The 12,547-nt window shown below is 44.1% G+C and overlaps 1 protein-coding gene and 1 long non-coding RNA gene across 2 annotated transcripts; both read right to left on the bottom strand.

The window, feature by feature from the left end:
• Positions 1 to 7,711: 7,711 nt before the first annotated feature.
• On the bottom strand, positions 7,712 to 9,566 carry LOC129778993 (uncharacterized). Its single transcript, XR_008743543.1, has 3 exons — positions 9,449 to 9,566; positions 8,179 to 9,219; positions 7,712 to 8,064 (listed from the first exon to the last, which is right to left on the bottom strand). It is a non-coding gene; the product is annotated as an uncharacterized LOC129778993 (long non-coding RNA).
• Positions 9,567 to 9,599: 33 nt separating this feature from the next.
• LOC129773141 (uncharacterized) lies at positions 9,600 to 10,518 on the bottom strand. Its single transcript, XM_055776715.1, has 3 exons — positions 10,410 to 10,518; positions 9,799 to 10,339; positions 9,600 to 9,709 (listed from the first exon to the last, which is right to left on the bottom strand). Exons 1-3 carry the CDS (start codon positions 10,410 to 10,412, stop codon positions 9,600 to 9,602), a joined length of 654 nt encoding a protein of 217 aa, XP_055632690.1. The 5' UTR covers positions 10,413 to 10,518.
• Between the last annotated feature and the right edge of the window lie 2,029 nt (positions 10,519 to 12,547).

Below are 12,547 nucleotides of genomic sequence, written 5' to 3' on the forward strand. Positions count from 1 at the left end.
TCCTTACTCTCTACTCTCTCTACTCTCTCTACTCTCCCTACTCTCTACTATCTCTACTATCTACTCTGTACCGTCTCTACTCTCTACTCTCTCTACTCTTCACTCTCTCTACTCTCTACTCTCTCCACTCTCTACTTTCTACTATCTCTACTCTCTACTCTCTCTACTCTCTACTCTCTACTATCTCTACTCTCTACTATACCTACTCTCTACTCTCTCTATTCTCTACTATATCTACTCTCTACTCAGTACTCTCTCTACTCTGTACTCTCTCTACTCTGTACTCTCTCTACTCTGTACTCTCTCTACTCTGTACTCTCTCTACTCTGTACTCTCTCTACTCTCTACTCTTCCTACTCTCTACTCTCTACTATACCTACTCTCTACTCTCTCTATTCTCTACTATCTCTACTCTCTACTCAGTACTCTCTCTACTCTGTACTCTCTCTACTCTCTCTCTATTCTCTACTCTCTACTCTCTACTCTCTACTCTCTACTCTCTACTCTCTCTACTCTCTACTCTCTCTACTCTCTACTCTCTTTACTCTCTACTCTCTACTCTCTCAACTCTTTACTCTCTTTACTCTCTTTACTTTCTACTCTCTACTATCTCTACTCTCTACTCTGTGCTCTCTCTACTCTCCCTACTCTCTCATCTCTCTACTCTCTCTACTCTCTCTATTTTCTACTCTCTCTACTATCTATTCTCTCTACTTTCTACTCATTCTACTCTCCTTACTCTCTACTCTCTCTACTCTCTCTACTCTCTCTTCACTCCTCATACTCTCCCTACTCTCTACTCTCTCTACTCTCTATACTCTCTACTCTCTACTCTCTACTCTCTCTACTCTCTACTCTCTCTACTCTCTCTACTCTCTACTCTCTACACTATCTACTCTCCACTCTCTCTACTCTCTACTATCTCTACTCTCTACTCTGTGCTCTCTCTACTCTCCCTACTCTCTCATCTCTCTACTCTCTCTACTCTCCCTATTTTCTACTCTCTCTACTCTCTATTCTCTCTACTTTCTACTCATTCTACTCTCCTTACTCTCTACTCTCTCCACTCTCTGTACTCTCTCTTCACTCCTCATACTCTCCCTACTCTCTACTCTCTCTACTCTCTATACTCTCTACTCTCTACTCTCTACTCTCTACTCTCTACTCTCTACTCTCTACTCTCTACTCTCTACTCTCTACTCTCTACTCTCTACTCTCTACTCTCTACTCTCTACTCTCTACTCTCTCTACTCTCTACTCTCTCTACTCTCTACTCTCTCTACTCTCTCTACTCTCTCTACTCTCTCTACTCTCTCTACTCTCTCTACTCTCTTCACTTTCTACTCTCTACTCTCTACTCTGTGCTCTCTCTACTCTCCCTACTCTCTAATCTCTCTACTCTCTCTACTCTCCCCATTTTCTACTCTCTCTACTCTCTATTCTCTCTACTTTCTACTCATTCTACTCTCCTTACTCTCTACTATCTCCACACTCTCTACTCTCTCTTCACTCCTCATACTCTCCCTACTCTCTACTCTCTATACTCTCTACTCTCTGCTCTCTACTCTCTACTCTCTACTCTCTACTCTCTACTCTGTGCTCTCTCTACTCTCCTTACTCTCTAATCTCTCTACTCTCTCTACTCTCCCCATTTTCTACTCTCTCTTTCTAAGTGGTGGAAAGCTCACAGGAAGGTTTCGTGATCGTCAAAATCAACGAAATCTTCATGTGTAGTTGCTATGCACCCCCAAGATGGTCAGCGGAGCAGTTTCACGAGATGTTGGACGTACTCACGGATAAGGTCAGCGGCCGCAAACCAGTCATCATCGGAGGAGACTTCAACGCCTGGGCTGAGGAGTGGGGAAGCAGATGCACCAACGCCAGGGGGTACAGCCTACTAGAAGCCTTCGCAAAACTAGACGTCACACTTCTGAACGAAGGCACTAGCAGCACCTTTCGAAGGGACGGCCGCGAATCCATCATCGATGTAACTTTCTGCAGTCCATCACTGGCGGCTAATACGAAGTGGAGAGTGTCGGAGGGATACACACACAGCGACCACCAGGCAATCCTGTATAGTGTCGGCCAACGGAATCCCGCAGCGGTACGGAATACAAAAACCTTTGAGCGGAAGTGGAGGACAAAGGTTTTTGACAAGGAGCTTTTCGTCGAAGCACTACGCATAGACAGCAGAACTCTTAATCTGAGCGCCGACGGGCTGACAGGAACATTGGTGAGGGCATGCGATACAGCGATGCCGAGAAGACTGAACCCGACGAATGAACGACGTCCAGCCTACTGGTGGAACGAGACACTCAGCATCCTCCGCGCTAACTGTCTACGAGCCAGAAGAAGAGTCCAGAGGGCACGAACCGATGTAGAGAGAGAGGAGCACCGCGCGTCTTTCCGAGCGACCAGAGCCGCCTTGAAACGAGAGATACGTAGGAGCAAATCGAACTGCTATAGGGAGCTGTGTCGAGACGTCCACGCAAATCCTTGGGGTGAAGCATATCGAATCGTGATGGCGAAATTCCGTAGTTCAACGACTCCCATGGAATTATGTCCTAAAAAACTCGAGGTCATTGTGAATGGACTCTTTCCGCAGCACGACCCACCGACGTGGCCACCCACACTGTACGGTGAGGACGAAGCAGAGAACGCACAAGTCACCAACGAAAAACTCATCGCGGTGGCAAAAGGTCTAAAGTTGAAAAAAGCACCCGGCCCCGACGGAATCCCCAATGTGGCCCTGAAATCGGCGATCCTTGCTTTCCCCGACATGTTCAGGGTGGTGCTGCAGAAATGCCTGGATGACGGTCTCTTCCCTGCGGAATGGAAGATACAAAAGTTGGTGCTGCTCCCGAAACCAGGAAAGCCACCTGGAGATCCAGCGTCGTATAGGCCTATTTGTTTGTTGGATACTTTGGGAAAGCTCTTGGAAAGGGTTATTCTCAACAGACTGGTGAAATGCACGGAGGATGACCACGAATTGTCGAAAATGCAGTTCGGGTTCCGGAAAGGAAAGTCGACAGTGGACGCTATTCGGACAGTTATCGAGAAAGCTCAGGTCTCGCTTAAACAAAAACGAAGAGGCGACCGTTACTGCGCGGTGATTTTGATTGACGTGAAGAACGCCTTCAATAGTGCCAGCTGGGAGGCCATCGCCGAGGCGCTACACAGATTGAAGGTCCCTGGCTACCTGTACAGGATACTGGGGAGTTATTTCCAGAATCGGATCCTGGTATACAACACAGACAGAGGACAGATACTGAAGAATATCTCGGCGGGAGTTCCACAAGGTTCCATCCTAGGTCCCACGCTTTGGAACACGATGGACGACGGTGTTCTAAGGCTGAAGCTACCCAGAGGTGTGGAGATCGTGGGCTTCGCGGACGACATCGTAACAACGGTAATCGGCGAGACGCTTCAGGAGGTGGAAATGTTGGCGACTGAGGCTGTAGACATGATCGGTAGTTGGATGGACAGCGTAAAGCTCCAGATGGCACATCACAAAACCGAGGTGCTGTTAGTGAGCAATCGTAAGGCAGTGCTGCGGGCAGAGGTATCTGTCGGAGGACATACCATCGTTTCGAAGCGGGCGGTGAAGTACCTCGGAGTCATGATCGACGACCGGCTGAGCTTCAACCAGCACGTCGACTATGCATGTGGGAAGGCGTCAAAGGCCATCAACGTGGTGGCGAGGATCATGCCAAATAGCTTTGGCCCAAGCAGCAGCAAGAGGCGTCTCTTGGCAAGTGTATCTTCGTCGATACTGAGGTATGGTGGCCCTGCCTGGTTGGCGGCTCTGGAAACCCACCGAAATCGGAGGAAGCTGAACAGCACATTCCGACTCATGGCCATGCGAGTCGTAAGTGCTTATAGGACCATTTCGACAGAAGCTGTGTGTGTAATCGCCGGAATGATTCCCATCTGCATCACTCTGGCGGAAGATAGCGAGTGCTACAAGCGACGGGAAAGCAGAGGTATCCGGAAATTGATGAGAGCGGAGTCGTTGGACAAATGGCAGTATGAATGGGATACGGCAGAAAATGGTAGATGGACGTACAGGCTGATACCGGTACTTTTGACCTGGTTGAACAGGAAACACGGTGAAGTTAACTTTTACTTGACGCAGTTTCTGTCTAGGCATGGCTGTTTCAGGCAATATCTACACCGGTTCGGGCACGCAGTTTCACCCCTCTGTCCGGAGTGTGGAGATATGGAGGAAACACCGGAGCACGTCTACTCTCTACTCTGTGCTCTCTCTACTCTCCTTACTCTCTAATCTCTCTACTCTCTCTACTCTCCCCATTTTCTACTCTCTCTTTCTAAGTGGTAGAAAGCTCACAGGAAGGTTTCGTGATCGTCAAAATCAACGGAATCTTCATGTGTAGTTGCTATGCACCCCCAAGATGGTCAGCGGAGCAGTTTCACGAGATGTTGGACGTACTCACGGATAAGGTCAGCGGCCGCAAACCAGTCATCATCGGAGGAGACTTCAACGCCTGGGCTGAGGAGTGGGGAAGCAGATGCACCAACGCCAGGGGGTACAGCCTACTAGAAGCCTTCGCAAAACTAGACGTCACACTTCTGAACGAAGGCACTAGCAGCACCTTTCGAAGGGACGGCCGCGAATCCATCATCGATGTAACTTTCTGCAGTCCATCACTGGCGGCTAATACGAAGTGGAGAGTGTCGGAGGGATACACACACAGCGACCACCAGGCAATCCTGTATAGTGTCGGCCAACGGAATCCCGCAGCGGTACGGAATACAAAAACCTTTGAGCGGAAGTGGAGGACAAAGGTTTTTGACAAGGAGCTTTTCGTCGAAGCACTACGCATAGACAGCAGAACTCTTAATCTGAGCGCCGACGGGCTGACAGGAACATTGGTGAGGGCATGCGATACAGCGATGCCGAGAAGACTGAACCCGACGAATGAACGACGTCCAGCCTACTGGTGGAACGAGACACTCAGCATTCTCCGCGCTAACTGTCTACGAGCCAGAAGAAGAGTCCAGAGGGCACGAACCGATGTAGAGAGAGAGGAGCACCGCGCGTCTTTCCGAGCGACCAGAGCCGCCTTGAAACGAGAGATACGTAGGAGCAAATCGAACTGCTATAGGGAGCTGTGTCGAGACGTCGACGCAAATCCTTGGGGTGAAGCATATCGAATCGTGATGGCGAAATTCCGTAGTTCAACGACTCCCATGGAATTATGTCCGGAAAAACTCGAGGTCATTGTGAATGGACTCTTTCCGCAGCACGACCCACCGACGTGGCCACCCACACTGTACGGTGAGGACGAAGCGAGGGGCACGCACTACCATACGCTTGCTGCCTAGTAATGACATTATAGGTTATTATTTATAGTAATTTTATAATTATTGAGTAGATTGTGAATATTTGAAATATTTTTAGTATTTAATAGGTAATTCCAGTACAGAAAGAGGAACCAACCAATAATGATAATATATAATTGAATCAATATGATAATTACAATAATTAATATTTTATTGTGGTATTTATGGAATTGAATGGAGTAGTTATCAATAATTAAAGTATTCTGAGAAATATTCAAAATACTCTCTGATTTCAACTAGAGAAGGATGCTGGTAAATTAACCCTCTAACGCTCACGATTTTTTATGATGATTTGGATGGCAAAATAGCTTGTGTATGAAAAATGCTTCAATAACAACATCGTAGCCGTTTAATTTTTTTATTGTTTTAAATTGTGTTTGACTGTAAACATAGAGTAAGGCTCGAGGTAAAACTAAAACTAAAGAGTGAGCGCTCATTTTTACTTAATGTTGTAAATCAATAGTTTTACAGTTAGTACTTCAAATTACAATTTTACAATATTTCGCAATTTAGTGAGAGTTGGAACCTCCGAGGGAACCTTGAAGAAATGATGCTCTACACACACCATGGGCGTTAGAAGGTTAAACCTTGAAATAATTTCGTTTATCAAGATTCGTTTTCGGTAAACCAACGAAATATAAGAATAATGCACTGTTAAAAATATGGTAGGTTGGATATGGTTGACTAAAGAATATTTGAGTACACTTTAATCTGCCGTTCTATGCATGGTTATCCCAGCGTGCACAAGGTTTGTGTAGAACATGGGACAACCATCGGTAGAACGGCAGTAATCTTGGGTACAATTTATTAATGAATAAACAATTTTTAAATATGTACTACCGAAATTATTACACAAGTCTTAGTGTAGCAATTACCGAATATTCTATAAAATTTATATTCCCAGGGTTATTTTTTTCAATTTGTGTAAATTCAATTAAATCCGAGTTTTAATATTTGATTATCAACTATTTTTTTTATTTCTTTCGATCTCTTTTTATTATCCTCAAGTCGTGAACCTTTCGTATTTATTATATATTTAGAATAGTCAAACTTCAAATCATACAAACAACTGCGTTCAAGCTAGTGTCATAACATTGTTTATAAATGTTGGAGATTGGATATGTGTTTTGTACAAATCTATATCAATCCGACCATCATTTACAATGTTAGTAAGTTGAATTTTGTTCGCTACATTGCCACATCGTTCAAACCAGTTAGCATACACAAAAATTCCTGTTGGCACAATGCCACTGGGTGGTTTTATTGGAGCGCAGTGCAGCGTGTAGTTCTTCGATCTACCGATGATGTATTCAAATCCTACCACATTACCATACACGACTCGTGTTCTTCCATGTGCCCTATATTTAAACTCACACCAATCTCCAATATGAATTTAATCATGCGTTCCTCCAGACTGGGCTAAAATAGGATCAACTCTCCTATCATTATTCCTAACAAAACGGTATAGGCGATCTGAACTAACGGTATCCTTAACATTGTTAAACAACCAAACGACAGTTGACTTTTTCACAAAAACTTCTTTTCCATCTGAATTCTGCATTTTGAAGTACAGTCGTGATGATTTAATTGATACTGAAATTCGAAGCGTGTTATAGTTTATGCTAAATACCCAAACTTGTATTATGTCCATACATACCATTTCCCTTGATGAGATGTTTAATTTCAATGTTGTTAGCGCTTTCTCCTAGCATAAGCCGCAATTCATCTTCAACATCCAAAGGTACATACATCTCGGCATGCATGCTGGAATCACCGTTTGAAGCCACAGTTATATCCAAATGATCCAAATCGAGATCCAAATAGTTGTGCTCATCATCCAAGTCAACATCTGCATCAGCATATGTATTGACTTCATCATCATTCCGTTCTTCGTTCGTGATGGGTGTTTCAAAAGGAATTTCAGACCTTATTTCAGGAAATAATGCTGAGATCGAGGCTGAGATAGGATGCACAGCCTGAAGACCCAGGTGCAACATTTCATTTTCAGCGTCAACTTGGGCATTCAGAACAGTTTGTTCGATTTCCTCTAGGCCCGGAAGTTGAAATGTCTGGCAGGTTTTGGAACTCTTCTTCGAATTGACTCCATAACATTGCAGTATATTTTCTGCATAGTTCATAAAGTCTACTCTATGAACTCTATGCAATAAGTCCAGCATTGAAAATTAACAATTGTTGAACACAAAGTAGTCAATGATCTCAAATGGCGAAAAAATTCTTCACAATCTTGACTGCCGAATAATGTTGGCTAAAAGTATTCATCCATTGATTTTTCTCTGAAGAAATTGATGGGTTTGATCAATTCATGGAAATTCATTTCAATGCACGCGTAGATATTTGCCGCTATCATAAAGCAGCTCCTGTTTTTCCTACAACAAGTCTTCCAGATACGGAGAGCCATTACAGCAAACGCCATCCTATAAATACGACATAGAGGACTGAGCGATGAGTCTATGAAAGCTTCATTCACATATCGCATTATTTTAAGATACATCACAGTTCCACTACCTCCAGGAATATTTGTTAGAACCCATTCCTCAATTTTTGGGTTTAGTAGCTTTGTAATAGAAGAATAATTCATTTTGTCATTCGACAAAATGTCTCCAACATTCAATTTATGTATTGTGCGTGGCATATTCTGAACAACGATCCTTAGGTGTGCTTTAGATGCGATGAAATTTCCTGAAAAAAGTTTATACAAAAATTTGTCGACATGATATTGATAGAAATGCTCGTAGAAATGTTATGAATGACAACTAATGACAATAAATTAATAATTTTTAAATATATTCTTACCTATTCTTATACCACTTCCTGAGTTGAACAAATTGTTTCGCATCTTGCCCATGATATGCACAGTGTCTTGAATGCAGTGGTGACCGTAATCATTCTCAAATGGAGTATTGAACCAATGGATCCAGTCTGCTGGTACATTCGTTAGTTGCACATTTTTGTACATTCCACAGAATTGTTTTTGAGAACATGTATATCGTGAATCGCCATCTGAAGAGCTTCCTGGAACTAATATACCAACAGAATTTAGTTTCTCTATTACGAATATGCGTCGTTTGGTTACTGGTGCTGCAGTAAACTTATCACATCCCACAACCATCAAACAGAAAGGTGGGGCACCTTTTTTTAAGGGTCTATAGTGACTACGGCGTTGATGGTCAGTGTGGAGGAGTTCAATTCTTTTTTCATCTGTGAAACACTTTCAAGGTCTCTCTGTAATAATACAGGCATTCCTGTCTCATCATCTTTCGGCAGAAGAGTTCCAATTATATTTCCAGAAGCAGGATCGATTTGTAATTTAGAAACTAGCCTCGTTGCATCCTCGGATAGCCAAACAACAGGTGGAGAATCCGTGAGTTCCAAAAATTTCTTCAGCTGCTCAACTCGCAATTCCCCTTCTTTAACTCGATCAATAGTTTTGTGTAGATGTTTTTGTGCAGTTCTCAACGAAATTAACGGCAATGTTGATTTAAGCGTATTATAAGCCTTCGGTCCTGCTAAAATATACATGTAGGTGCAATACGTCTTAAACTCATCTGCAAATTTGATCCTTTTCCCGCTGACATTGAAGAGATTTACGAGCTCCAGAAGGAGTTTAGATTTCATACTAGGTGAAGCCGTATTAGAAGTCGTTTCAATATCCAGGATACATGGTGTAGAATTAGACGACCGTCCCGAACTCGAATCGGTTTGGAGTTGTTCAGCTATATTAACGATTCGTTGAGTGCACTCATAATAGCTTGTGATTAATGGCTGATTAGAATCGATTTCACGAACGAGCATCCAATTCCGATTTTCTGATCGAGACCGACTTGCGACTTTTAACTAAAACGAAGTAAAAATAACACAAATCTTTAGCATCAGTAGAACGTTGAATCAGCAACACGTAACGCAAACACGGACAAAATGTTGGGAATGAACTGTGAATATACATTAGTGTCATGTGAATAAATAAAACTTAAAACCAACCATTTAGCAAGCTATTTATTAATAAAAAAGAAGGGTGAAACGGAAAACATTGAGCATTCTAGGGTTTCAAGGAACTCTAACCAACCTGTGAGTCAACAACGACAGCTTTGCTAGCATCCAGAATCTCGATAGTGACTGCTTCGTTTCCTGGTTCGATTTCCTCGGCTAGATACTCCTCCAAAACGCCTTCGCCGGGAACGTCTGACTCCAAGAGGTCCTTGTGAGATGCACTGCTTTCAGTTACTGTTGTCTGCTGCTCCTGATTTCTTACATTTTCCTTCTTGGTTCGAGTAAAAGCTGTCCGGATGTCCTTGTTCATGACCGGAGGAGTATACTTTGGATGTGACTTGGTGTAGTGTTTGAAGAAATTAGATAGTGTTGGGTGGAACACGCCAGGTCGTGCTTCGGTCAAGGCAACATTGCACGTCAATTTACAGCTGACGCAAACGACTTTTGCTACCGGAGGCTCTGCTTCATTTTTGGACACAATTACTTGAACATCTCCGGGTTTCACCTGACCTGGCACCGATTTTGTGTTCAAGAAATTTGCGACGAGAACTGCAATCCGGTTCTGATACACGCTAGCGTTAAAATCGGCTTCACTTTCCATCGAGCCGAGCATCGAGCTTCCCGCAGAAGTAGTGGGCGTATGCTTTCGCTTCTTCATGGTTTTCTGGTTCGGTGTTATATCCACCGAACGATGGGAACCAACGCGACTGTTTAAATCCGCATTCAAAAACGGGATGGTTAATTCTCGGATGCGTTTTACCATGTAGCCAAGGAAAATCTTCGGACCTACATCCAACGGGAGACTTCCGATGGCATGCTCATCCAGATTTCCCAGAATTATGAGCCGATCGAATTTTCTTTCCTCCAAGGCTTTCCTTAGTTCAACCGGCACAGCTTCAATATGATGCGCTATTGTTTTCCACAACGCCTCCCGGTGAACGGTGTCCTCATCCTTCGTGAATAAGTCCTGAATTATTGTATTTATGTATTAGGAAATTGAAACAATCATTTTATTATAATATCAATTATTAACTTACCATGTTCAATGGCTTTCCGATTCGGACCAATTATTTCAACAACAAACAACGATAGTAAATGTTTTTGACAAGATTTCGACCCACTTTTCAAGAATCGTTTCAAAACAAAGAAATAACCTCGAAAAAATCACCTAACATGGTTTTTGACATTAAACACGCTCACAGACTCCAACTCAATGTAAATATTTTTTACCCTTCGTATTAACTCTAAATAAGTGTGTAAATTTTGCAATATTTTGTGTAATTATCTGTTCATTTTGTTGGTAATGAAGGTAATTTAAATAATTTTGTCAATATTGACAATAATTTAAATACTATGAATGGTAATTACACTATTTTGCGTATTTTTGTTAGTAGTTTCAAAATTGAAATATAATGAACGAATATTTGTCAATAATCATGGTATTTTAGATGTTTTTTGTGTAATGAAATTATATTTTCGAATCGCTGCTTGGTATTGAATCAGGAGGGCGCGCCCCTCGGGACGAAGCAGAGAACGCACAAGTCACCAACGAAGAACTCATCGCGGTGGCAAAAGGTCTAAAGTTGAAAAAAGCACCCGGCCCCGACGGAATCCCCAATGTGGCCCTGAAATCGGCGATCCTTGCTTTCCCCGACATGTTCAGGGTGGTGCTGCAGAAATGCCTGGATGACGGTCTCTTCCCTGCGGAATGGAAGATACAAAAGTTGGTGCTGCTCCCGAAACCAGGAAAGCCACCTGGAGATCCAGCGTCGTATAGGCCTATTTGTTTGTTGGATACTTTGGGAAAGCTCTTGGAAAGGGTTATTCTCAACAGACTGGTGAAATGCACGGAGGATGACCACGAATTGTCGAAAATGCAGTTCGGGTTCCGGAAAGGAAAGTCGACAGTGGACGCTATTCGGACAGTTATCGAGAAAGCTCAGGTCTCGCTTAAACAAAAACGAAGAGGCGACCGTTACTGCGCGGTGATTTTGATTGACGTGAAGAACGCCTTCAATAGTGCCAGCTGGGAGGCCATCGCCGAGGCGCTACACAGATTGAAGGTGTCTGGCTACCTGTACAGGATACTGAGGAGTTATTTCCAGAATCGGATCCTGGTATACAACACAGACAGGGGACAGATACTGAAGAATATCTCGGCGGGAGTTCCACAAGGTTCCATCCTAGGTCCCACGCTTTGGAACACGATGTACGACGGTGTTCTAAGGCTGAAGCTACCCAGAGGTGTGGAGATCGTGGGCTTCGCGGACGACATCGTAACAACGGTAATCGGCGAGACGCTTCAGGAGGTGGAAATGTTGGCGACTGAGGCTGTAGACATGATCGGTAGTTGGATGGACAGCGTAAAGCTCCAGATGGCACATCACAAAACCGAGGTGCTGTTAGTGAGCAATCGTAAGGCAGTGCTGCGGGCAGAGGTATCTGTCGGAGGACATACCATCGTTTCGAAGCGGGCGGTGAAGTACCTCGGAGTCATGATCGACGACCGGCTGAACTTCAACCAGCACGTCGACTATGCATGTGGGAAGACGTCAAAGGCCACCAACGTGGTGGCGAGGATCATGCCAAATAGCTTTGGCCCAAGCAGCAGCAAGAGGCGTCTCTTGGCAAGTGTATCTTCGTCGATACTGAGGTATGGTGGCCCTGCCTGGTTGGCGGCTCTGGAAACCCACCGAAATCGGAGGAAGCTGAACAGCACATTCCGACTCATGGCCATGCGAGTCGTAAGTGCTTATAGGACCATTTCGACAGAAGCTGTGTGTGTAATCGCCGGAATGATTCCCATCTGCATCACTCTGGCGGAAGATAGCGAGTGCTACAAGCGACGGGAAAGCAGAGGTATCCGGAAATTGATGAGAGCGGAGTCGTTGGACAAATGGCAGTATGAATGGGATACGGCAGAAAATGGTAGATGGACGTACAGGCTGATACCGGTACTTTTGACCTGGTTGAACAGGAAACACGGTGAAGTTAACTTTTACTTGACGCAGTTTCTGTCTGGGCATGGCTGTTTCAGGCAATATCTACACCGGTTCGGGCACGCAGTTTCACCCCTCTGTCCGGAGTGTGGAGATATGGAGGAAACACCGGAGCACGTCGTTTTTGTCTGTCCCAGGTTCACCGAAAGGCGCGAGGGGCTGCCTGCACTTCATGT

Source organism: Toxorhynchites rutilus, chromosome 3, assembly GCF_029784135.1.
Source record: "Toxorhynchites rutilus septentrionalis strain SRP chromosome 3, ASM2978413v1, whole genome shotgun sequence".
Taxonomy (NCBI): Eukaryota; Metazoa; Arthropoda; class Insecta; order Diptera; family Culicidae; genus Toxorhynchites; species Toxorhynchites rutilus.